A 26339-nucleotide genomic window follows, 5' to 3' on the forward strand; every position below is an offset into this window, starting at 1 on the left:
TGAATGGCGTCTATCATACACCATCTTTTCATCATAACCTGATTTCATTGAGAACGCTGGATGCCAAAGGAATGAAAGGAGAATGGGGTAGGGGATCACTCACTGTCCGGACTGCGAATGGAAGTATCGTCATGCGGGGCAAAGGGAAGGGAACGATGTATGAGGTCCAAGCTCACTTCACGCCCCCAGTCGTAAACTTCGCTAGATCGCATAACAAACCTGTCGATATTCATACGTGGCATCGCAGACTAGGACATCCGGCTACAGATCGAATACTCCAGATGCATAGACATAATCTGGTCGACGGATTGCAAATTACTTCTAAGAAAGTGGATGGTAAATGTGAACCGTGTATCTTCGGGAAATCGACTCACCGACCGTTTGACGAAAAACTTACGCATGAAACAAAGGTCCTCGAACGTATACATCTTGATCTCTTTGGTCCGACTCGAACCCAGAGCATTGGAGGGGCGATATGGATGTTTCTTGCAACAGATGGTCGTTCTTCAGTCAAAGCTCCGAGTTTCCTGACGAATAAGCGAAAAGAGACGGTTCTGGCAGCGGTTCATGACTGGCGTACAATGGCGGAACGGCAAACAGGCCTCAAGGTATTGATTTTCCGGATAGATGGTGGTGGGGAGTTTGATAATGGATGGTTCCGGGATTACTGTCGAACGCATGGTATAGTTATCGAAATGATTCCACCTAGGTCCTCCGCAGCTAATGGAGTAGCTGAAAGAGCGAATAGAACTGTACTGGATGGAGTCAGGACCTTCCTTGTTGATGCCGGATTCCCTCCTTCGATGTGGGCTGAAGCAGCACTCACCTTCTGCTACGTGAACGCGTTCATTCCCTCTTCTCGCTTCCCAAATGAAGTCCCTATCGAAATATACACCAAGAAACGTCATGATGTTTCCCATCTCCGACCGTTTGGTTGCAAGTGCTGGGTAACTCTCGACGCAATCCAGACGGATGGAAAACTTGGAGTTAGGGCTGTCGAAGGACGTTTTGTTGGGTATATCGGCAGAAGGGGCTATCGAGTTTGGTTGCCACAGACTAAAACGTTCCACGAATCTTGTAGTGTCGAATTTGAGGAAGGTGACCCTCAAAGATCTGCCCCCGCGGTACCAGATGAAGTTGATGGAGAGGTGTTTGTTGATGTCGACGTCGGTCCGGCTCCAAATGCCGTGCCTGATTCCCCGGCTAACGAAAATCAAATTGATATTCCAAACGCATCCATCCCTTCGACGCCTACTACACCTTCCACTCCTAGCTACGATGGCATTCCGGAATTATTTGGGGCTCAACCTTCATTTCAACCCTTGGCATTACCTATCCAGGAACCAGAAGCTGGCCCGAGGCGTGGTACTCGCATACGTGAGCCATCAGCACGACAACTACAATCTGAGGAATCAACAGAAAGAGAACGTAGCGCTTTTGAGCGAAATCTCGCTTGGGCTCACGACTCTGGAGGTATAGACGAACTTGACGAAAACTCAAACCCCCTCGCGATGGTGGCGAACAGTCCGTTCGCTTTTGGTGCTGAATCTAGTGACAAGTGGGTCCCGAACACATACAAACAGGCTATATGTCGTCCCGAACTTTGGAAGGCGCCAATGCAAGCGGAATACGACACGCTCATGGATAAAAACTGCTGGACGCTGGTGGATCTTCCCCCGAACGCAAATCTTACAGGAGGGAGGTGGGTTTATGCAATAAAATGGTCGAAGGATGGTGAGGTAGCCAAGCGAAAAGCTCGATATGTAGCTCAGGGATTCACACAGATAGAGGGGGTCGATTACGACAAGACCTACGGTGCTGTTGCACGTATGGAATCCGTTCGCATCGTCCTCGCGGTCATTGCAGTCCTCGGACTTTTCATGTTCCAGGTTGACTTCAAAGCTGCATTCCTAAACTCTCCTATCCAACACGATGTATATATTAAGCAGCCTGAAGGATTCATCAAGGAAGGTGAAGAACACAAGGTCTGTAAACTCAACAAGTCTATTTATGGGACTATGCAGGGTAGCCACGATTGGCAAGACACGTTGGGGAAGGGATATGAGGAGGATGGCTATATCGCTTCGAAGGCTGATCCCTGTGTACGTTATCGTCGAATCGTCGACGAGTACACACTGTCCACCACGTACGGCGATGACGTCAATGGCGCTTCCTCGACTGAAGATGGTAGAAAGAAAGCCATTGCAGACTTGGGAAAGAGATGGGAATCAAGTGAAGTCAATTCGGGCGTTCTTCTAGGAATGACCATCTCCCAAGACCCAATCTCCAAATCCATCACTATTTCTCAAAAGTTGTACTTCGAACGGATGCTGGAACATTTTGGGATGGAAAATGTCCGTATTCGTCGCACTCCTTTAGATCCCAAGGCGAAAATCGTTGAATCAACTAATCCACTACCTGAACTTGACCGAAAATTCATGTCGGATAAACCCTATCGTTCTTTCGTTGGATCCTTACTCTGGGGGGCTTGCTCGACAAGGCCCGACATCGCGTTCGCCTCAAATTTCCTCGCTCGTTTCCAACTTAATCCTGGTATTATCCATTGGGAAGCTTGCGAGTGGCTAGCTGGTTACATTCGCGGGACTATTCATTATTCTATTACCTATCGAGCTCCTAAACCTGGGGATGACCGCCTTGGTTTCGGCCTTGCACCTTTGGGTTACTCGGATAGCGATTGGGCTTCCTGTCTAGTGACTCGTCGATCTACTGCTGGCTACGTTTTTTTCATGGGTGGTGCTCCAGTGTCCTGGGCATCGAAGAGACAGGGCTCGGTTGCATTGTCTACAGTGGAGGCTGAGTATATTGGGCTCTCGAAAGCTTGTCAGCAAGCCTGCTGGCTTCGATCATTTATTCAAGAGATTGACCTTCCGCTTAGTGGTCCGACTCTCCTCCATGGCGACAACTTTGGTTCTGTGTCACTGTCAGAGGAACCGAGGAATCATTCACTTATCAAACACATTGACATGCGTGAACATTACATCAGGGAAAGAGTGAAGGATGGAAGTGTGAAGGTAATCCGTGTTCGGAGTGGAGAAAATGTTGCAGACATCACGACGAAGGCTCTTTCGGGGACTACGCATGCTCGAATCATTCAAATGCTTAATCTGGATCATACGCAGTAGGGGGGGTGTTGGACTGGTACTCCGTATGCTCAGCTTTGTCCTGTGTGACCCTTCCGGCCACCGATTCTAACTTACCCCTATATTTCTCGATTACCATATAATATTCGATACATGATTTTATACTCCCTCAGTTGTTTCTCTTATCAACTGAGGTGAGATTACTTATTTCTTTTCTTAGTCCTTAGTCTTACTCAAGTACTATAGGTTATCACTCAACAGGTATATAGATATAATATTACAGTTGTTTCTCTTATCAACTGAGGTTATCACTCAACATGTGCCTGATCTTTTGGAGCGGGTAAGGATGATCACTTTTTGGGAGACAAGTCCAAATCCGAGCTCAGGAAGCGTGGGTAAGAATCAACCTTTTGAGGATCAAGCCCTATCAAGCCTCTGAGGGAGTCGTTGGAGGTCCTCTACAAACACATGTGAATTTGTGTGCGGGAGTCTCCTACCAAAGCACCTGAATAGCTCAGTTATTGCCCTGCATCTGGAATGATGGCAACGCCTTCGAATTACAGTCATCTGTGTCGCAATCGCACAGTACATTGTGCTATTCGAATATGTATGACTGTATAAGATACGTTAGCGACACGGCGCAAGAGGGTCATCTCATCGCCACCGATTCACTCTGAACCATATCGTGGAACGATGAAAATGTGAACGACGAAAATCATATACATGTAAGCATGCAGACCACCGGTTAAAGAACAAAATGATGGTACTAGTGGCGATGAATCAACGTATTCGTGGATGTCCAGGCTCTCTTCAATAATAATGCAACCTGTATGGTCCATAGCCAAACACGTATTGCACGATATCATAAATAAAAAAGGTGATGGGAGTTAGAACCAAAATAGCGTCTAGTAACGTTTAGGACAAGAGATTTGATAAGATACAAGTCAGAAAACACAAAGAGGAAATAGTGGAAAACAAAGGAAGGGGAGTTAGAATGACAAGACGCATGGGAAGAAAAGAAAATAGCACAAAGAAAGTTGCAAGAGTAAAATGATATTCCTTACTCCTCTTCCTCCTCTTCGTCCTCCTCCATAATCTGTTTGAATGCAGGACCGGAGGATCGACCCGCGGGAAGCTGACGCCTCCCCCCTCGTGGTTCCGGTATCTCATAGGTATCACTTGTCACAGGAGGAGCACGCTCAATGGGCGAAGCCTTCCGACCTTTGCTCCCCCTCTTTCCAGTACCAGCGCTCGGTCTACGCGGTGCAGGCCCCAGCAGTACAGCACCGTCACCACTTGAGTTAGGTCCAGAACCACTAGAACCAGGACTTATCACCGTCATTTGACCAAGGCCGACAGCGTATGGTATATCGTCGTCTTCATCCACCCAGTCGCTTTCATCCCCCAAGCTCAACGACAATCGTCCCGGGCCAGAGAACACATCTCGTAGGCTTGTGCCTTCTGACGGGGAAATGGTTAAAACTTCTACCGCTTGAGCACCGCGCGTTCTCCAACCCGGTGGTTCTAATCCCCAAGCTTTTTTCCAACTTGAACGGCCTACACTTCCGCCATATCCGTGGCCATGGAGGGGACTTGCGAAAGGCCCCTGCCTTTTTTGGGCGACAAATGTCGTCGCCGTCGGCCGCCGGGGTGTTGTCTCCTCAAATGATCGACGAATTTTGTACGGAGATGATGTTCGAACGCCTCCACCACCTTCGTAATCAGAATTATAATCAATAAACGATGTGGGTCGTGAGGATGGGGGAGAATGAATTGAAGATGCTGCTGAACTGGACCGCACATGCGTCGGTCTTCCAGAATTAGAGGGTGTTCCAGGTTGGCGAACTACACGTGTGGTTGTAGAAGACCCCGAGCCCCCTCGACGATGATACCTTGTTTGCATGGGTGACGTCGCGCGGTAATGAACAGAACCAGTTGAGCTAACGGATGGACTCTTTCTATGACGTTGTTGGGTAGAGAAACTTCGGACAGAGGAAGGTCTAGAGGAGTTGGGGGCAAAATCTGCTCGGTCCGAATTTGGGGTGTGGCTACCAAATGATCTTCGTCCGGCGACTTGGGGCGAATCTAATAGAACCATTTGCACTGAGGTGACGCTGGTACGAGAATTAACACTGCTCGACCTGCGAGAAGACATCGATGGACGCTGAGGTCGTCGACCACCACGTCGATTGATAAGCTGGTTGGCAGAGTTCCCAGAGCTTGTGCGACGTTTAACATTAGCGGAGCTATAACTTTGCCCAGACCCTCCACCAGTTCTGAGAGACGTGCTACCTCCCCTGTTCTCCTTCCGCTTTCCTTTCCGGTCCTCCTGGAACCACAGCCGAAACGCAGTAAGCAGGTTTGCTCGATTCCTATGTGAAGAAGTTGATGACTTTGAGACTGAATTACTATTGAAGCCTCCATTATCAGGGGAAACGAACGGATCCGAAGCTCCAGGGGAATTGGCTGGTGTAGGTGCAATTCGAGAGGCATTTGACCCTGATTGGGGAGGTGGTGATTCCTGCGTATCGGCAAGAACCCACGGGGATCCTATGTGTGGCTGGGGATGATGTAGTTCGCTGGGAGGGGGAGTCGAGGGATCTTTGGAGGGTCTTAAGGGAGGGGATTTTCGCCACGACGAGACGCTTCCATGCGAAGACCTCGGTCGTTCCTCGATTGACCCTCCGGTCAGCTTCCTTTCATTCTTCTTCTCGAGCTCCCGTTCTTTCTCCTTGTCCTTCTCCCGTTCCTCCCGGACTGCTTCTGAGGATTTTTTGCGCACCAATCCGGCTGCTTCAAGTGCGGTAGTCGCGCGCTGCATGATACTGACACTGCCTGCACGATTCTTTCTACCTTTGGGGCCACTGCTGCTCCCGGGTGTTGTCGGGTGTGACTTGGAAGCGTCAATGACTACCGACGATGATGGCGTCAACATTGGAGACCTTGAGGGTGATGGGGAAACTGGTCGTGGAGGTGTAGAAGGACGAGGGGGGAATGTTGGTGTAGCCGGGATAAATGTCAATTGTGGGGTGGCTTTTGAGAGATTGAGATGAGGGGGTGTACTCTCAGTTTGAATACCCATGTTATGTTTCTTTCTCCTGCTTGACGACGAGGAACGATATTTTCCTAGATGCTCGTCGATGGTTGGCGATAACGTACCGTCGGTTCCGATGCCACTGAAGAGGCTGTCAGTGCCCTCTTCTAGTAGCTTTTTCTCTGCCTTGCGCTTCAACATCCACCACACAGCTCCTGCGGAGTCACAGGCATCATTGAGTACTGAATATACAATTTGACCAAGATCAAATCCAAGTAAACTCATAACGTTCAGCAGCTCCCGCTCCAGCGGTGTGGAGAATATTATCGGAGCTGGTGTAAACAATAATGAGGAGAAGTTAAGATCAATATCTTTCTGCGGTAGTGATTTCTCCGTGCCATTAGGTGTCGGGTCGTGTTCAGGGTCTGACAGTGTCGACGATACAGAACGTCGTTTTGTACGTGCTGGAGTCCGTACTGTGTGGACGGGAGGGGCAGAGGAACGTCCAGAAGAGTTTGTACGCTGACGTTGAAGATTCAGCGGTATTTCGAGGACCGCGTCCTCGTTTTGACCCTCTTCTGTGACAGTTTCAGGATGATGAAGCGTAGCTTTGGGTTCATCGTTGACCTTTCGAATAGTGGTTTCGCTCATGTTAGGATGGAAGGTGGTAGTAGGTTGGTTATTCTCAAAGGGGTCAACGACTGAGTGGTCAGGAGTAGTGGGCGCGGATGTACTAGACTCTAGATGTGAGGTTACACTTGAGTCGGTAGTAGAGGCCTCTGAAGAGAGAGCAGAGTCCGCAATATCGTGTATGGGAGGATTCGGCAGTGGAGAAATGGCACGCGACCGCGGCTCACGAACAAAGATGGTATTCGGGTCATTCGATGCATTCGATGCGAACCAAGGATGTTCAAGGATTTGAGGTATAGTCAAGCGTTTTGAGGGCTCTTTCTGTAAGATGTTTTTGATTAAATCTCGAGCGTCTGAACCCAGCATTAGGATTTATCAAAATTGTAAGAAGTAAGCCATACCTGCTGATAACCATTCTGGATCCTCAAATTCGCCTACTATGACTTTATCGCGCATGATCTGTTCGTCGTCGTCGTCGAAGGGCAGCATTCCTGTGAGCAAAACATATAGGATGACACCAAGAGACCATATGTCCACCTCTAAAGAAATATTTAGTGACATTTCCGATCGAGCCATGGCCCACTGACCAGCACCAAAGTATTTCCTTCCTTGTAGCATCTCTGGGGAAGCATAACCAGTTGTTCCGCAATAGGTGTCCATCAAAACTCCGCGCTCAAACTCGCGGGTGAAGCCGAAATCACCAAGCTTGACTCGACAGCGTTCATCAAGCAGGACATTTTCCAGCTTCAAATCCCGGTGAACGATGCCCTTTTCATGAAGATGTGCGACGGCGAGACACAACTGACCAAACAATAATCTAGTCTCATCTTCAGAAAACCTTCCCTTTTCGGTCAGATAGTCGAAGAGCTCTCCTCCCGAGCAAAGCTCAGTGACAATCCAAATGGAAGATTCGGTTGCAATGACTTCATACATCTGTGTGACATGAGGGTGATGTAGCTGGCGATGGTGATGAATTTCGCGAGTAAGCGAGGCAGACATGGACTTAGGTATTTGTTTAATGGCGACACGGGTCGAAGTCAGCCGATGAGTGCCTATTCGCACTTTACCATAGGCACCTACAGTACAAATTCAGCAGTGGGTCATTAGATCCGATGTGGAACTCACCTTCGCCAATGACCCTACCCAAAGTGTAATTCCCTACAACTCTCAGTTTATGCGATGACAGCTCCTTTCCAAGTTCATTATAAGCATGAGCAAGATGCGCTTTTTGATTTTGAGTTACGGATCCCGTATGTTTGTGACCGAGAACCTTTGACATGAGAGCATACAAGTGTATGAGAGTATACACTGCAGCGGCAGGTTGTGAAGAGAAATCCAACGGAAAGATAAATGAGAGACTAGGGTGAAGGGACAGAAGGACTAGAGCGGCACAATGTAACAGGAAGGAAACGAATTAAACAAGAAAACTGAAGAACGTCGTGGTGGTCAATGTGTAACTTTATGTATTTCAAATTTGATTCGCTTTCCGAAATTTCCGCAACATGTGAGTGGCGTGGAAGAATGGCTCATAAATAGCTCTCACTGTTCTATAGCCTTATCGTGGTACTCGGGAGTCGACTTCTAATTTTCCTGCATTTCGTGCAGTTTAGGACTTTGTGGGGGGTAACACAATATACACGCGTTCACTGGTTAATTTTGGGATTGTCTTGCTATCGCTTCGCGAACCTCGCAGAATTTCAAACGGTAAAACTTCATTAATAAATTACCACGACTTAAGTTCCTCTTCAAGCTGATGTCTTGATTCAGATTTCACTCGATGCTAGCACTATAGCTGGTTCTAGAACAGCAAGTCAGAGTAGCGAACATACATCTCAAGTGAAAGAAACACAAACGTAGTGAGTGTGGCAGACCCAGAGGTAGCTTCTGTTCCAGCCTGGAAAGTAGTAAGGTATTGCGAAGTGCTGAGACCTTCATTAGTGGTGAGATACTGCGCCAAGATACAAATTCAACATTTAAGACTTGCTCCTAGTAGAAAAATACTTGCACTCACGTTGAAGAAGAGTTTTATGTCTCCACTGAAACTAGTAATTGTCGTCCCACTTGTAGATGGCAAAAACGACCAGACAGCGTTAGCGCCGTTGGAGCCGCTATAGAGGTTCCTACAAAAAATTAGGCTCTTGGTCAGTCACAACCAATGCACTTGTCATACGATGAAGTACCAAGAATATCCAGCAATCGAAATATCGCTCGCAACAGGATTAGGTTGTCCATCAGCATTGTATGACGACGAGATTGGACCAGCGTTATAGTTAGCAAGCCAAATCATGATTTCGTTAGCGGCCGATCCACCAGAGGTAGCCGATGTAAATATGTCGTAGGCAACATCTGCAACAATCGTACCAGAGGTACTGATTGTCCAGTCCCATACGCTCTATATCTTTGAATGAGTTGAAAGTGTCTTCAAAAACAAGAGATGTACAGACAGGAATACTACTGATGGCGCTCAGTTGCTGGTTGATACCCGCATTGAGTTGCATGTTGGTGAAGCTCTTTATCCCAGTACCGCCTACCCACGTATAAGTTGTGGTCCACGCGATGGTGTTTCCACTGAGGGAGGTGATAGAGGCACAATCTGAGCCGGAAGTGGCATCAGAAAGACCCCACTGGTCAAGGAAAAGTTCGTAGTTTCCGTCACTGGATGTATCCCATTGCCCTAGTTTAAAAAATCGAAAATCAGTTATATAATCACCGCGAAGACTGAAGCTTCAAGTAGCAAGGACTTCATTCTCGCACTCACCACAGAACGTTGTGGCCCTCTTATCGACCTCAGGGGCAGGAGCCGCGAGAATGAACGGCAAGAGAGTCAACAGACTCGTGGATAATTTAAGCGGGGAGAGCATACTGAGGACTCGAGGAGAAATTGACTACGTATGTCGTATGAGTTGCGGGAGTCGCAATTGCTTGGAAGTCCGCAAGTTATCGTGTTCTCTGGCATCTTGGCACTCTTTTATACGCGGTCAAAAATAAGCAAGCTCCTTCAGATGAATCGTCGAAGTGCCTCCGAATATTAACCAGGAACATCTGGAATTTGAGTTCAAGTGACGTAGCAAAGTGTAACACTGTGTAGCAACCAGTTCAAAAGTCGGAGGCACGAGTACAAGGTGCGAAGATCCTTAGCAGCGGTCCGAGACGGAGATTGACAGGACCGTCGCGTGCCATTGTAGGCTGGTGCATGGTGCACGAAATTCGAAAAGAAATTTAAGAACTGAGTTAATACATCGGACAGAATTACTATGTATAGACATTTCTCTACACTGTACAGTACTTGATTGCCTATTTTGAGAGTTACTCTGAAGTTACCACATATGATACAGTAGGATAAGAATAGATACTTGTGAATGCAATGCATGTGTTCAATAATTTAAACGAGGAACCTTTGAAAAATCAATACAATTATTACCTCCTGGTTTCCGTTATAGTTTAGACTTGACCGACTCAGCATCATGTGAAGCAGTTCGTTTAGGGACCGGTACGGACGGGAAAAGGTCCGCGACTACATCGAAGTCGTGCTTATCGGAGTGCACGACTATGCTCGGTTCGTCCAGCTCCAGCACTGGAAGTTGAGGTGTCCGCAAGAACGGTGTGTCTGGAGGAGATGATAGCGCCGACAACGGAAGGTATTCAAGATCCGAACCAGTGTCATAGACGACAGAGAAAAGGTACTGCTCCTCTTCAAACTCGTTCTCTTGATGAACAAGATCATCAGGGCGCCGTGGAAGTGTCTGACCTGTCTCATATGCTGATGCGTGTGTGCTAGGCGTAGCCAGGCCGAAATTCTCGTCATCGGTAGACGCGATTGAAGATGGCGTTGAGGATAGAGATGGGGTAGGCGACGAAATCTCCGCAAATGGATTGAGAAAAAATGAAATGAAGAATTGAGGCCATTTAGATTTGAGTGGAATGAAATGACCTGTAAAAATAAGAAATCAGAACCAAATTATCTCTTTCATTCTTATAATACTGACCTCCATGATGCTCTTCTACTCTGTGGAACTTGGAATGTTGCACGAATATATGTGATCGCTCCGGTGGCACGACAATATCGGTTTGTCCTACCACATATAAAGCCGGGGTGTTTATGGCGAATCCAAACTCAGGCGCAGCAATGGCAGTCTTGCAGGCTGAGTCCGACTCCCAAGAAAGCTTTGGTCCTCGAATCAGAAAGCCTGAGACACAGGCAATGAAATCTCTGGTAAAAAGATAGTGTTAAACATAGTTCAGAGTTGGAACACAAAATTCAACATACAACGTAGGATGAGGCGCAATACCATTTTCGCAAAAGATTGGAAATAGGTGCGGGCGTTCAAGCTTGAAGGCAAAACACCATAAGTTGGTTTCATGACAGAGGTTCTGAGGTCGTACCATTGCGGAGATCTGCTCGGCCATAGCAGCACCTTGACTGAACCCAAAAATAGCCTGATTTGCAAATCATCGTGAGCCACGATTACAAACTGAATGGAAGGAGGTACTAACATCGAACCTATGTTGCTTTAGAATGTCCCGGAGATACACCCAAGTTTGCTCAATCCCAGGCAATGAGTCGCGGCCCACGTCATTTATTTTGAACCATGCGCGATTAGCGTCAGATTTTGACGGATACATTGTTGGCGTTGAACACATTGGAACAGATTTCCGAGTATCCCGTACATCCGTAATGTTACCAAAGTGAGCCTTGGGATCGACGGGTAACATGTTCATAGGAGCGTCGAGGAAATCTAGGAGAATGAATGAGAAGTTGCGTCAATCCAAGTATATAGAACATGGCTCACAGAATTGAACTTGATCTCCACATCCTTCGATTACCGGAGCAAGCTAAATATCTTGGATGAATACTCCTTGGACAGGTATGCATGAATGGTACGAAGCTTACTCTGCGGTACGCGTGGAAAGCATTTTGACAGTAGCTGTACAGAGATCCATATCTAATCAGTACACGGCACTGGGGATTTGATACTGACATACCCATGTAGTACAAGGATCCTGGTAGGCATGAGGTGTGATCAAGAAGGTTAGTAAGAAAGGAGGAGAGAAGGTACAAATGGGAACGTAGATAATGAAGTTGAGGGTTTGCAATAGGTATTCTTATATCGCTCTATTGGAGTCATTTAGGCAATGTACAGCAGATCTGTCAAAGTCGCAACATATCGTCAGTGTGTGTTGTTAGTGACAACCCAACAAAGATTCAAAACTCGTACTGTCAAACTCATTCTCGTCCGAGAGGAGATTAGTACCGAACTCTGCGTCAATGCACAGCCTGGGCAGTGGAATAATATTGATGAGACGGGTCCTTAGATATGAACGTCAATCGGTTGTTTCGCCAGACTGAACAGTAAATTGAATCCAAAGTTTTAGATGAACACCTGAGATTAGATACGGAGGACTCCGGTTGAAACTCGAGACTGTCACAATATCCTTCATGAGTTTTCTACGAACGCTTACAAGCATACAAATGTGAGTTGAGGTATGTTCATTGTAAATATGACATTCTGCGAAGCGTACTTGGACATAAATTTCTTGCACTTCGGAGTCGAGTCAGCCCGTGTCTCAGCTGCAATACCTCACACACATCTATCTCCAGATATTACCATGCACAGCAACAATAAGGATTTAATTTGGTGAAAGTGTTACAAAAAGTCAGGGGAGCCAGGGTGATCTTCGGTTTCAGCTTGGATGGGCGATGATGAGCGTCGACTAGCAAGAAAAGTCGGTGGCTATGCTGCGTCCAACTCGGTCGCATTGGCCTCAACCAACCTTCAAGCCCTTCAAGCTTCAACCTTCATATGTCCTCTCCAACTCACCCATTGGCTCATTCCATAACGCTCATCCCATTCAAATTAAACTGCTTGCTGTTGCCGCGTTAGTTTGTGTTTTTCAAAATTTAGCTATACTCCGACTTCAATTCGCCGTCTTCACCTCTCTTAGCAAATGACCGCCAAGCGCTGTGTCTGGAATTCCGATGTGGAAATTCTTAGGAACTTATCGAACCGAACGCTGCTGGGCGCTGTTGGGTTCTGTTTTTGAGTTGTAAGTCACACAGTCTTTCATCTCCCACAAAGCTGTAAACCAATACCGCCCATAGTGACACTGGCTGTCTTCACACTACTTAGCAGAATTCCGAAGTTCGCCTAGCGACTTGACTCATGCCATGATCTCTTCTCAGGAGGCCCAACATGGACAGCCATACATGTCTCTTATCAAATGACTCAAGCAACTCGCTCAGTCGCGGTCAGGTCGCGGTCCGTAGCAGTAATTTCGGAAAAGCTGGAAGGGACGTTGGTACCATTCCTTGACCTTGATGGCCACCTCCCGAGAAAAAGGCATGTGTAAATGTCCCTCCTGACGGACTTGCAAGTCTTGATATCAAATCGCAGGTCTATCAGCGTATTCATACCTATTCCCGTTTATTAGGCGTTTGGGTATTTCCGCGTCCTACATGTGCGACTTGCTTGGGATTGACTATTGACCATGACTCAAATCAGAACTGCTAATTGGTCATTCGTGCGTTAATCCGTATGTTGCATTAGAAGAATTGGGTCATAAGTAACGCCACAGGCCGACATGCGGCCTTCGCTGGCCTTCGTCAATACCCCGGTCAGTAATGAAGGCAAAACTCTAGAAATTATCCACAGTAGAGCTCATTAGCAAAATCACTTTTCGACGTGAACTGAATAATTGGTTGGAGCTGTTCTCAGCCAATCAAATCCCCTCGAAATTTGCTGTTAATAAGCTCTAGTCAACCTAGACGTCGGTGCAAAGAATTATGTAATCACACTCTCAACCCGTACATACTTGTCGTATGACCATCGTCACTCACAAGGATTGTCAGAATGCCCCTGGTTTTGTGGTCTTTTCTCGGATCGGAGGCATATCGCGCAGGTGCCCAGAGCCATATGAATGTTTCCTGGCCCACATTATAAAGAAGGAAAAGGCAACTCGTATTGTGGATCGTCAAGAACCTCATTCACAACACTTGACACCATGTTATCCGCCTCGAAGTTCTTCCCCCTTCTCTTTTTGTTACCGTATACCTTTGCAGCTCCGGCCGTAAACCTCGAAACGAGGGGTGCTAGTGCAACATTTTGCGGTATAAAATTTTGAAATTGCTTCTCATTCATCTTACATATAAATTGGCATACATAGGTCAATGGGACACGTCGACGTCCGGGAATTACGAACTCTTTCTTGACCAATGGGGTCTTTCCGGTGCCTCGTCCGGCTCAGATTGCGCCTCTATCACATCCCTTAGCGGAAATACCATCGCGTGGACTACTGTTTGGGAGTGGGTAGGCGGAACAGGGGTGAAGAGTTTCACCAACATACAGCTCAATGCCGGCATAAATCAACAATTGAGCGCTATCAGTACTATTCCAGTGCGTATATCGTATATGATTCCAATACCGTTTGAACATTCGCTTCAACTTGGCATCCCACTCATTGACTCATTCCCGTGCTATGTGATCAAAGATATTCACTGCGTCATGATATCTAGAGCACATGGAGCTGGAAACAAACATCTTCAGGCACTGTTGTGGCAGACGTTGCTTACGATATGTTCACCTCGTCCTCCGCGGGTGGCTCTGCTACAAATGAAATCATGATCTGGCTCGCGAACTACAATGCGGGCCCTATTTCATCATCCTACAATTCTGCTGGACAGCCAAACCCTGTCGCTACGGGGATCTCTCTCGCTGGACAGACCTGGTATGCAATCATTATCTCCTTAGAAAAATATGATATCAGATTGAATGCTCTCTGCGCTCTAGGAACCTGTACAGCGGATCGAACGGCGCTAACGCCGTCTGGTCGTTTCTTCCCTCTGCCTCCGGAACCACGATCACCAGCTTCAGCGGAGATATCAAAACTTTCTTCACTGTGAGTTTTCCGATATCTGACTGGTCGGCGATCGGACTGACATATTTTTGTTGCGACAGTACCTCATTGAGCACGAGGGCCTTAGTTCTTCGCAGTATCTCACTACACTCCAAGCTGGCACAGAGGCTACCTCTGGTTCAGCTACTCTCACCACGTCAGTTCACCTCTTGTATCGCCTCTCTGGGGTCATAACTGATTTTCATACTTGATAGGACTGCGTACAGTGTGGTGATCAACTAGGATAATTGAGTATACTATGAAGGACATGTTGAATTTTGGGATCGTGTTTGTATTTGTATCAAATTCACTATTTCAACTACTGTGAGGGCGTTGGTACATTGATTCATTCACCTCGAAGTTGAAATGCAATCCACTGCTTGCCTTTGTCACCTATCTTATCAATGAACCAGCCATATTAATTCCTTTGCTTCAGGCCGTGGTGCCCGATGGAGAGTTTCTGAAATGAAAGACATTCTGATTTGAAGGTTATGAGGCTGTGGTTTGTGGAGGACTTGTCCTTATGGATGACTTGCCTTCATATCTTATGTGAGTTTTTGCCTTATATATGTAGGTCTCTTTCATGCCTGGTGTTAAGATCATGTACACCGGAAAGCCATGCCAAGGGCCATTTGGTGTCTAAGCGCAGAGGGTTGAATGGGACAGTAGTGACAACACCACTGTTATGCCATTAGTCCCTGAAGGAGGAGAGTAGAAGAGAGGTACTGTAAGACCTGGGTCAGAATTGGTCTTAGGGGTGGATTTGGTATGAAGGGTTTATGTTGTAGCATGCTAGGAGCAAGCTGGAGCTCAAAGGGAGCTACAGGAACTGCGACTGAGGACAGGAATGACCTAGTAGTAGTACTGAGTGCAAGGTGTGACCCTTGAGGGGGTTCCTAGAAAGTCCAGGGAGGTCCCTAGGGCGATAACCAGCAAATATTGATGTACCCAGGAGCTAGGAGATGTAGGAAGGTTGCATAGGACAAATTGTAGTAGCTAGGAATGTCAATGTAGGACCATTACAGCTAGTAGAGGATGTGAGCTTCAGATGTGAGAGCTCCTAGTGGAGTGTGAGCCTGGGAAGGAGGTCCTGGGAGGAGGCTTGTGACAGAGGCAAAAGCCCAAGGATTGACAGCAATTAGTGCAAGTGTTTGGCCAGTGGAAGGCAAGTTGGTCACCCAGTCCTCTCTGTTCACCTGTGCCTTGCATTTGTGCTCTTTGAGTGCCTGGTTTTCAATGGCAACTCGTGAGGGGGTACATGTGTGAGTACTCCTGCATAGTGGTGGAGTGGTATCAGAGGTATCTGAGGTGGGACCAGATGTCCACGGTTCTTTGCCTTCTTGATCTGCATGCTGTTGAGCTGTGGGTCCATTGGTGGGTGCCACCTGCTGGCAGTCTTCCAGGTCGCTGTTATCCACTTCGGACCTGTATTCCCTGGAACAATGAGCCTCTCCTTCCTTGAACCTAATGTCTCTGGATTCCATGAAGGTGCAGCTGGGCTGGTGCCACAGCCTGTATCCTCTGCAGCCCATGTATCCTATCAGCTGGCACTCAACGGCCTGGCATGAAAGTTTCCCATTGGTTCTGCTGTCAGGAAGTGTGGCCCAGGCTTGGCATCTGAATGGACATAGGTGCAAAACATCCTGGCATTTGTTGTACCAGTATTCAATGGGGACTTGGTCTGGGAACTGTGCTGTTGGCACGAAGTTGTCTACATATGTGAAGGTAGCAGCGCCTTCTGCCCAGAATGAGCAGGGGAGTCCAGATTCTTCAAGGAAGGTGTGTACTCTTTTTATAACCATTCTGTTACCTCTCTTAGCCATCCCATTAGCAGAGGACGAGTAGGGGGTTATCTTCTTGATGGTGATTCCCTGGTCGGCGCAGTATGCTTTCATCAGGCCATTATCAAATTCTCCACCACTGTCAATACATATGGTCTTAAGTCTCTTCCCTGTTTGGTTTTCAGTCATTAGTTGGTACTTGTGGAACTTCTTTACTGTGGTATCCTTCTGTTTGTCCTTGAGGAATGCAGGAACTCATACCAATGATGCTTCGTCAGAAAAGAGCATCATGTACCTAGCTACCCCGGTACTCTGAGTAGTGGCTGGTCCCAAAGGTCTATGTGGACCCTCTCGAGCACCTCTGTCTCGTGTCTGAGCTTCTTGTCAAACTGTTAAAATCATGTACACTGTGAAGCCATGCCAGAGGCCACAAGGTATCTAAGGGCAGAGGGTCGAATGGGACAGTAGTGAAGTTATTAACAACACCGCCGTTACGCCACTAGTCCCCAGAGATCGAGAGTAGGGAAGTAGGCAACTAGGAGCAGCCAAGTCAGAGCGGCGGTAATGCCAATGACAAGGAGTGGACCAAAGAACGTCTAAGTCCTGAGGTTAGAGTAAGGAGATCTTCAAGGCAATGAGCCTGAAGATTTAGAGGACAAGAGAAGAAGATTTAGGGAGATCTTGTCATGCCCTGACCACAACCAGGCCCGTCCCAGCACCAACCATATGCTTCCACACTTCCTATCTATCTCTGTACCCCCTCAAGACAGTACCACCACTCCCCTGATATAACCTTCCCATTACCTGAATGTCCTGACGACTTCCCCGACATGTGTAGCTCCCCTGATAACAAGCTTGCCTTGTTTTTGTGTGAAAGAGAAAGGAAGGAATCTAATAGGCACTCCAACCAACCAATCTAATACACAATATGCGAGTTCACTGCTATCAAATTTATTTAATAGCAAGGGGTAGCATTGTCAAAGGTTCCGCAAAGCTTTGAGAGCTAGGGAAGAAGCTTTGATCAATCAATTTGAATTGTTCCAAGGATTCAGTATATTCCTTTGATCAAGGTAGATTCAGCATGATTTGTGCTTTAGTTGTATTGATATGGGTATATCAAGATTTGGGGGTTTGAATCAAAGTAAATTAAAACTGAAACACACAGACCTCTACAGAGGGCTAGAACTATGTGCTGGCACAACCACACAGCGTGATTTGCCCTTAAGACCAATGACTGATCCTAAGTTCAAAGAATACCCAACAGCTGGATATAACTTCTCGCAGTCACAAGGAGCAGAACACGATGTTCCTATATTCACAAGTGCCGGGCTCAAATGGCTGCTAGCAAAGAGGTTTCAGTCTGGTGGGAGTGTGTCTTTCCTTTTTACGGATTAGCACTGCAATGTCGTCCCAAAATCACTTATATTCCAGATACATCAGATCACTATTTATACATACAGGATATAAAGTCACACAGTACAATAGGCAAATCAGCTCTCCTCAATTCTAATCCTATCAATCTGATTCATCTGGATTAAACTAATTGCTTCTCTTTCAATAGACACCCATTGTGCCTATACTTGTAAGACCTGGGTCAAAATGGGTCTTAGGGTAGGTTTGGTATATGAAGTTTTATGTTGTAGCGTGCTAGGAGCAGGCTGGAGCTCGAAGGGAGCTACGAGAACCGCGACCGAGGACGGGAATGACCTAGTAGTGCCTGGAACGACGAGATGATGACCCTTGAGGGGGTTCCTAGGAGGTCCAGGGAGGTCCCTAAGGCGTAGGGAGGTTAAGGAAGAGTGCGGGACCGTACGGTATTGCGTAGTAGGAGTTGTACTCGCTAGAACGTCAATATAGGATTGAGTAGGTCGTATATGCAACTGGGTCTCGAGAGTGTAAGCTCCCGAGAAGGGATATGTCAGGGAGGGTAGGTCCCTGGGGGCTGAGCTTGAGGATGGACGTCCTCGAGTGTGGGAGGTGGTAACGGAGAAGCAATACGTAGTCCGACGTGAGGGGTAGCTTCGACGTTACCTAGATCGAGGTCCCGAAGCTTACGAAGTAGCTAGGGAGCTCTGGGAGATTTGGGGAAGGGTAGCTCACCAAGGCGGGTAGGCGTTGGGGAGCTTTAGTAATGTTCGAGGGAGCTCGGGGACTCACTCGGAAGGCTTAGACTTGAAGTGAAAGCATATATTCGATCGTATAGATGATCAGAGAGACAATAGACAGAAGTAGAGAGAAACAGAGGTAGAGAAACAGAGAGTAAAGAGAAATCCGTATGGTTAGCAGGTACAAAGGGACAGGGACTGGACCTATGCAAAAGGGTGTGTGTTCAAAATATACCAAGCTGGGGCTTCAGGACATTGCGGCGTTACTTAAATAGGTACGGGAAGTGAACAAGAGAACATCTGGAGGCATGAGGTAGCTAATCGGAGGGAGGGAGGTAATCGAGATTGGTACTTAACGGGGCTGGTGTCGGAGGGCTTCATACGCGTGTCGGAATGGTTGTCCGGACGTTTTCAGGGGGTGGTGGTACTGTCTTGGGGAGGTGCGTACTGCCTCAGGGATGTCCTGGGGAGGTGCAAGGAGAGTCGGGAATGTGAGAACGTGTGGGCTGATGCTGGGGCTGGTCTGGTTATGGTCAGGGCATGACAATACTCTATCAAGGGAGTTATGCATAGTATTCATTTAATTGCGTTCTTCAATATTTTCTACGTCAGGACTCTTTGACATTCATTTGATATGTCTTCGGAGCCTAGGTTAATGCATGATCTCGTTCTAGAAGGAGTATTTGATAATTCCTGAGTTCTAGAAAGTCATTTCGAGTCAATCCTCAGCTCATGGTCACTTGAGTAAGTTCTTCCAAACTCCTGCCAGTGTAAGGTCCAATAAGAATACCCTTGGTATGTCATACATGAATGGTCATCCTTCGGATGTAGTCCGAGTCTGGTATAATCCTGCTTGACAAACAGGTAGACTGTCATCTGAAGGTAGTATCGGGGATGGGTAAACTAACCAACTTGTGGTAGTATGGGTATATGGTCCCTTCAACTTATTAGACTAATTCAGTATTGACTTTGACTGTCAATCTGGGTCTCAATTACAGTCCTCTTGATACAAATCTATATGTGAAAATGTCACAATTCACAGCATAGACGTCTAGCCAAAATTTAGGCGTGTCATCCCCCCCAAACTAAAGAATTTGACCGTCCTCGGTCATTCGTAGTTTTGTATAGGGAAAGGATACCCAATCTGTTATTAGATTGATTCGACAAGACTATATCTCCTTTTAATGTAATTCACTGGGTTTGGATCTCTACTTCTCCGTGCTCTCCAATCAATTTGGATGCCCTCAAATGGGTTTCTAGCACTCATCTTATCAATTTATTCACACGCCTGCTACGAATCGTAACAGTTTAGCGCTCAATTTGAATTGAATACTTTTTTGGTATTCCTATCACATTTCGAATTTTTAATTCACAATCTTTTTATCATCTAGTCACAGAACGAGCTTCCATTTCACGGAGAGGTGCTCTGACGTACACGCTGATTCAGTGTGTACCTTTATTTGGTTCGGGGCACGGGGTTCAACAAATTTTTCGTTGAAGTCCGTTTTCTCCCTTCATTTCCTTCTTTCATCTCGTTCTTATTAATTCAAAATGGCTTCAACCTCGAGTCAAACTCGATCTTCTGCCTCTACCATGCGTTTACCAAGCTCTCTAATGGAGGCCCAGGTGATGCTTGCGGGTATTTCTTTTAAATCTACTCTGCCTCTTTTCTTTGAAAGCACTGTGTTTCAATGACTTCAACAAGGCGATTATTCCCCTCCTATCATCGACTCAAGTAACTCTCTGGATTACGATGGATCTGGTCCCTTCCCTGCCTTTTCGTATCCTCGCTCTTTGGTTCCATTCTGTTTCCCTTCCGAAACTTTGCGCCCTTTGTCAGTAGCATCAGGCTTGGATTTGTATTGTTCTGCCCAGATGGCAGTTCAAACATTACAGGTTTTGACGGACGATTCTCCTTCCACGGAGTCGTCGGGAGATTACGATGTTTTCGAGGAGGCTGCACCATTTTTGGTGTGTAACTGAAAACCCCTCTTATATCGTTTATATTAATGGTTTTCACCAGGTCTATATCCGGGACTTCTGGATTGGTCGGGCTAATTGCCCTTTATTCGTGGAGCAAGTTCTATTGTCGGCAGAATCCCTATCTCTTAGTCTTCCCATTTTTCTTCGTGATAACTTGACGCAACAATGGGGGGTTCCACCGGAGCACCGTTCTTCAGTTGAAGTAAGTGTTCCCTTTCTATTACATTTTCTTCATTCTCATTTAATTTAATTTACAGGGTGTTCACAAATTCGAACAATTCCCTGCTATTCCAATTCCGTTTTGTTTACGCTTTCGTGAGGGAAGCGCAATGATGCGTATGGTTTCGTCTAAGGATTTGGATGTTTTTGCCTCATTATGTGGCAAAGAATCATCGGCGGTTGCACTGAAGGCCACTACTTCCTCACCACCCTTGGAGATCCAATCTTCAACCTCTGTTTCCAAAGCGCTCGTAGCTCCTCCACGATTAATTAGAAGGAATCGGGAGTTAGAGAACCTCAAGGCCGATGCCTCCTCGCTTTGTGAGTTATAAATTTAATTCATATATTTTGTTTTATTTATCCATTCTTTTCACTCAGTTGCTTCTCCCCGTTCCGCCCGTTCAAAAGACTCCGATAACGAGCTTTTGAGCGGCTTCCCTTTAGTAGACGCTGCTCCTCAAGCCTCTTCGTCTACTAAGGTTCCCGTGGGCAGGAAGGAGCCTAAATCCAAAACTACTGTCAAGGTAGTTGAAGATTCTAAAGCCTCCGACCCTCCTACTTCTGCTTTGGTCTATAAGAGAGTTCGACTTCCCCCTCGTTTGAGGAAAATCGCTCCGGCCGCTTCTAAAGGAAAAGCGCGGCAAACCATTGTTACTGAGGAGGATTCGGCTTCCAGTGAAGTTGAATCCGAAGATGAGGATGAGGAGGAGGACTCTGCGCCCCCTCCAAAACGCCTTAAAACGACATCTTCCATATCTGGTAAGTTTTTATTCTTCATCTTTTGTTTTATTTTATTAATTTAATTGGATTGTAGCTTCACTGCCTCGTCGTCCAATTAAATGGGTAACCGTTCCCAAACGAGTATCCAAGGCTGCCACAAAGTCCGCTCCTGAGCGTTCCTCAGAGAGTACCTTCCAACCGGTACTCTTGGCGGATGCTCAAGGACGCCTACGACTTCCAGAGCAGTCAACTGGTGCCTTCACACCCTTTCCCAAATTTGCTCATGCCAGGGTAAGTCGTTGTTATTCAATTTAATTCATTCCAAATGCTAACTCTATTAATTTAATAGAAAAGCACTGCCTTAACTCGAGAAAACCCTCTGCTTGCAATCAATCCTGACTTCGTCGAGCTGGGCTCCATTTTGGAGACTGTCAAGTCCATGCCGCGGGCCTCCATTCCGCCGCTCGGTATTCCGAAGATCTGCTCTTTATTGTAATCTCACTCTTATTGTTCTTTCTCGCTACACATACCCTTTCGTTCTAGTCCCTCCTTATTGTCTTTTACTTTACCCTGCAGGTACTACTCGTATAGCTCCTAGTAGTTAGTCTGGCGCTCCGCACCGATGCGCCGTTCCGTAGATATAAATACTGCCTGTATGCTACTGTAGTTCCTCAGTTTAATTATCAACTTAGATCTCCCTTCTCAACTTAACTCTTCTCTAAGTCTTCAGGCTCAACGCCTTGAAGTACGTTCCCCTCGACCTTAGGACTTGAACGTTCTCTGGTCCACTCCTCGTCATCGGCGATACCGCCGCTCCGACCTGGCTGCTACTTAGCTCCTCTCTCTCTACTCTCGCTCTCCGGGGACTAACGGCGTAACGGCGGTGTTGTTAATAACTTCACTACTGTCCCATTCGTCTTCCGCACTTAGACACCTTGTAGCTTTGGCACGGTTACTGTCACGAAGCGGCAGAGGCGGAGTGACTAACGGAGCGGGAAAGCGGAGCGACTAAGCAGAACGGTGAGGCGGAGCAACTGGACAAGGCAACAAGGCGGAGCGACTAAGCAGAACGGCGGCAGGCTGGTCCCAGATAATGACAGAGATATATTGAGTATCGTAGTCATAGGTAATAATAAGTAAGCACATACCTGGTCCCAGATAATGACAGAGAGGTCAAGATAAGGGACCAGGCTGTGGAGGGTTGGCTATATATACATAATCCGGTCTGCGAGAAACAACGATGTAATACTGTACAGTTTAGGAACAAGGAAGGTGGCGGAAGCCAATAGAAGGAGAAGATGGGTCAGGTGGATCAGTAATCGATGGATCAGTAATCGATGGGGGTTTGACAGTGATGGGATGATGTATCGTACAAGTAAAGGCGTCGAGACGGTGAGAAAAGGAAAATGATAGGGGCTGCGTACTTTATGACATTACCCCCCTCCTTATGACCATTGCCCTCGATGGTCAAGGCTTTGCCGCTGTTGGGTGTTTTTTATGAAAGGCCCGAACAATTTTTGGTGCTCGACTGAGGTTGGCTGCGGGTTCCCAAGAGTTGTGCCCTGCGTCGTAACCTTTCCACTTAACCAAATATTCCAACTTCTTCCATCGAACCCGGCTGTCTAAGATCTCCTCTACTTCGTATTCCGGTTCGTCTTCATCCTCTAAGTATACCGGCTCTGGTGGTGTTGGTATTTCGCCATTAATGGAGTTACCTTTCCAGGGGTATAGTTTATCGACATGGAAGACGGGATGGAGGCGATCTAGGGATAGGGGAAGGTCGAGGCGGTAGTCTAAAGGGCCAATTTTCTCCAGAATGCGATAAGGGCCAAGCTGTCGATCTCCTAACTTTTCACTGGAAAGTTGAAGGTTAATGTCCTCCGCACTGAGCCAGACTAGGTCTCCAACTTTAAATTGATGAGCTTTCCGCTTCCCGCGTTCGTATCCCTCCTTCTGTTGTTTCTTTCCTAGGTGTAAGGCAGCTCCGGCATCTTGTCGCGCTTCTCGGAGAATCCGTATACGGTCATCCACAGCTGGAATACCACTGCGTTGGCCCACTGGGATATTGAACAGGGGAAGATAGCCGTAGGTTAGCTCGAACGGGGACATGCCTAGCGCAGAATGAGTCCGTGAGTTAATCACAAATTCCGCCATGGGAAGGTGCTCTGCCCAGTCATCTTGTCGTCGTCCTACATAGAGGCGGATGTATTTCTCTACTTCCTGATTCGCTCGTTCGGTTTGGCCATTAGACTGAGGACGGTATCCGGAGGTTAGATCTGATTTAATTCCTAGCCTAGCGAGAAGGGATCGCATGAGTTTAGCTGCAAACTGGGGTCCGCGGTCGGATTTAAAGTGAAGAGGAAGACCATGGAGACGGAAGATCTCTCGGTAGTAAATATCGGCAACGCCTTCGGCTGTGATGGAGCTGGTGCAAGGAATGGCGTGAATTTGTTTTCCATACAGGTCTGTGCAAACCAAGACAGCATCGTAGCCTTGGGAGTTAGGTAGCTGTGTTATCAGGTCAACCCCTACCTCTTCCCATAGACCGGATGGTACATCTAATGGTTGAGTTACGGCCCGTGGGTGTCGCTGGATCTTCTTACGGGCACAAACCTCGCATCCCTCAACGTATTTTTCCACAAAAGAGCGCAACGTAGGCCACCAGAAATGGGTACTGACCAAGTCGAGCGTCCCGTGTAGTCCGGGGTGTCCTGCAGTTGGATGGTCGTGGCATTGACGGAGTACCTCAGTGCGTAGGTCGTCGTTTGCTGGTACGTATACTCGACCTCGGTAGTAGACCAACCCATTGTCTTCTTCCCATTCGGCTATCCCATTGGCCAAGCGCTGTAGTCCGTGCTCTTTGACTGTTTTGAGACCCTCCAATACCTGTGCCTCCCGTTCTGAGGCTTTCCGGATACGATCCTCTAAGGGGTTCTGTAGGATCGAAGCTGCAATTTTTACGAAGTGGCCAGGTTTAAGGACTGTCTGTTGTCGGTTGTCATCGCTGTCCGATACATGATGAACTGCCATGCGGGAGAGAGCATCAGCTTGGGTGTTTACTCTGCCAGGGCGGTGGATCATATGAAAGTCAAACCGTGACAGATAGAGGGCCCATTGGGCTTGTCGGCGGGTGAGATCTTGTGCAGTGCGCCAGAATTCGAGGTTCGAATGGTCCGTAATGATGTCGAATGGTTGAGGGAGTCCTTCTAGAAAGTTCCTCCAATCCTTCAGTGCTTCAATGATAGCAAGCATTTCTCGATCGTAGATTTCGTAGTTCCGTTCCGCTGGCTGCATGGATGCCGATCTGAAGGCTACCGGATGCCATTGGCCATCGTCTTGCTTCTGCATAAGGGCGCCTCCCGTGGCAAAGCCTGATGCGTCTACCTCGATTCGAGTAGGCCTGTCTGGTGTCCATAGAGCAAGGATCGGTGCGGAGATGAAGGCTTCTCGAAGGGTATCAAATGCTTTCTGTCGAGTGTCGGTCCAGGTAAAGCTGGTGTCTTTCTTCGTCAGGTCGTTCAGAGGTCGTGCTATTTTGGCAAAATTCCGGATAAAGCGTCGGTAGAAGTTTGCAAATCCCAAGAACCCTCGTAGTTCCCGAAGATTAGTAGGGACTGGCCAGTCGCGAACAGCCGCTACTTTTACCGGATCCATTCTCACCTCCCCTTCTGAGATGATGAGTCCGAGGTATTCAATCTGTTGTTGTTCAAATTCGCATTTTTCTGGTCGTAGGTAGAGGTCGTGCTTTTCTAACCGGGTTAATACTTCCCGTACCATTCGTCGGTGTTCCTCGAGATCGTTACTGAAGATAAGGATGTCATCTAGGTAGACTGCCACCTTGCCGGCTGCAATGAGATCAGCAAATATAGCATTCATAAGTGCTTGGAACGTGGCAGGGGAATTTGTGAGACCAAAGAACATGACCTTAGGCTCAAACAAGCCTCGGGTTGTTGCGAACGCGCCTTTCCATTCATGCCCCTTCTTAATCCGTATGTTATTGTAACCCCAGCGGACATCAAACTTCGTGAAGTATTTGGCTCCCTGAAGTCGGCTAATGATGTCAGCAACTAATGGGAGAGGGTATCGGTTCTTCACAGTGTACTCGTTCAGTTTCCGGTAGTCTTGTACGAAACGGAGTTTCCCATCCTTCTTCTTTACGAAGAAGACCGGTGATGAGATTGGTGATTTTGAGGGAACGATATAGCCTTTCCGTAGGTTTTCTTCTAGGAAGCGATCCAACTCCTCCTGCTCGTTTAGGGACATGGGATAAATCTTGGTACGCATGGTTGCCGGTGCTCCAGGTACGAGATCAATCGCATGGTCCCAAGGTTGGTGGGCAGGTAATCGTTCGGAGGCGGATTCTGAGAAAACCTTCTTGAAATCACGATACTGCTCAGGGACCATTTCTTCGAAGGTTTTAACGGGTTTGTCTCGGTTGGCTTCCTCTGCTAGCTGCTGGGAGTAAGTGAATCCTGCGGCGCACCAGACTTCCTCCGTCTGTTCCTCTAGAATTCCTGCTTTTACCCATGCCCGGCGAGTTTTATGATTGGCTCGAATTCGGTGTATTGGTGGTTCTTCCACCGCTGCTGATTCACTCGGTTCAAGGGTCGCTTCTAGTGGCACCTCAATGTGGGGGTTTTCTGCGGGAGGTTCCAGTTCCGGGAGTTCGAGGATCGGGGTTTCTGTGTGAGTGGCGGCTAGATGAGAGTACAAGATCTCCTCGTCTGGGACTTCTTCTATCGTTACTCGAGGAGGCTTTACTGAAAGTCGTCCTTTCTCCCAATCAATCTCCGGATTTACCTTCCGTAGCCAGGGGAGTCCAAGGATGATGTCTTCACCTCCTAGGTTGGTGATCAGAAAGTCCATCCATCGCTCT

At 47.3% G+C, this 26339-nt stretch overlaps 5 protein-coding genes across 5 annotated transcripts; 1 reads left to right on the forward strand and 4 right to left on the reverse strand.

Moving 5' to 3' along the window:
• Positions 1–4161: 4161 nt before the first annotated feature.
• C8R40DRAFT_1075203 (uncharacterized protein) lies at positions 4162–8044 on the reverse strand (the record flags this gene model as incomplete). Its single annotated transcript, XM_046226824.1, has 3 exons — positions 4162–7118; positions 7167–7841; positions 7891–8044. The coding sequence occupies 3 exons, from the start codon at positions 8042–8044 to the stop codon at positions 4162–4164; spliced, it is 3786 nt and encodes a 1261-aa protein (XP_046079029.1).
• A 519-nt stretch (positions 8045–8563) lies between these two features.
• Positions 8564–9626, reverse strand: C8R40DRAFT_1063270 (glycoside hydrolase family 12 protein; the record flags this gene model as incomplete). The annotated part of the gene is made up of 5 exons (XM_046225516.1): positions 8564–8713; positions 8777–8885; positions 8946–9157; positions 9210–9439; positions 9524–9626. The coding sequence occupies 5 exons, from the start codon at positions 9624–9626 to the stop codon at positions 8564–8566; spliced, it is 804 nt and encodes a 267-aa protein (XP_046079030.1).
• Positions 9627–10199: 573 nt separating this feature from the next.
• On the reverse strand, positions 10200–11777 carry C8R40DRAFT_1075205 (serine hydrolase-domain-containing protein; the record flags this gene model as incomplete). Its single annotated transcript, XM_046226825.1, has 8 exons — positions 10200–10696; positions 10752–10975; positions 11033–11094; positions 11149–11202; positions 11260–11501; positions 11556–11598; positions 11657–11690; positions 11749–11777. The coding sequence occupies 8 exons, from the start codon at positions 11775–11777 to the stop codon at positions 10200–10202; spliced, it is 1185 nt and encodes a 394-aa protein (XP_046079031.1).
• Positions 11778–13481: 1704 nt separating this feature from the next.
• On the forward strand, positions 13482–15078 carry C8R40DRAFT_1136894 (glycoside hydrolase family 12 protein). Its single transcript, XM_046229399.1, has 7 exons — positions 13482–13548; positions 13613–13870; positions 13927–14156; positions 14276–14487; positions 14550–14658; positions 14718–14812; positions 14871–15078. The coding sequence occupies exons 2-7, from the start codon at positions 13681–13683 to the stop codon at positions 14896–14898; spliced, it is 864 nt and encodes a 287-aa protein (XP_046079032.1). The 5' UTR covers positions 13482–13548; positions 13613–13680; the 3' UTR covers positions 14899–15078.
• Positions 15079–15680: 602 nt separating this feature from the next.
• Positions 15681–16139, reverse strand: C8R40DRAFT_1178414 (uncharacterized protein; the record flags this gene model as incomplete). Its single annotated transcript, XM_046232866.1, has 1 exon — positions 15681–16139. The coding sequence occupies one exon, from the start codon at positions 16137–16139 to the stop codon at positions 15681–15683; it is 459 nt and encodes a 152-aa protein (XP_046079033.1).
• Between the last annotated feature and the right edge of the window lie 10200 nt (positions 16140–26339).

This window comes from Lentinula edodes (genome assembly GCF_021015755.1).
Source record: "Lentinula edodes strain Le(Bin) 0899 ss11 chromosome Unknown C8R40scaffold_82, whole genome shotgun sequence".
Classification (NCBI taxonomy): Eukaryota; Fungi; Basidiomycota; class Agaricomycetes; order Agaricales; family Omphalotaceae; genus Lentinula; species Lentinula edodes.

What these genes read in the sequence shown, in the direction of transcription:
- C8R40DRAFT_1136894 (XM_046229399.1), top strand. Translation starts at nt 13,681, where the DNA reads ATGTTTCCTGGCCCACATTATAAAGAAGGAAAAGGCAACTCGTATTGT. An exon ending in TGCTAGTGCAACATTTTGCG is followed by an intron (nt 13,871 to 13,926) that starts GTATAAAATTTT and finishes TGGCATACATAG; the next exon opens with GTCAATGGGACACGTCGACG. An exon ending in TCTCTCGCTGGACAGACCTG is followed by an intron (nt 14,488 to 14,549) that starts GTATGCAATCAT and finishes TCTGCGCTCTAG; the next exon opens with GAACCTGTACAGCGGATCGA.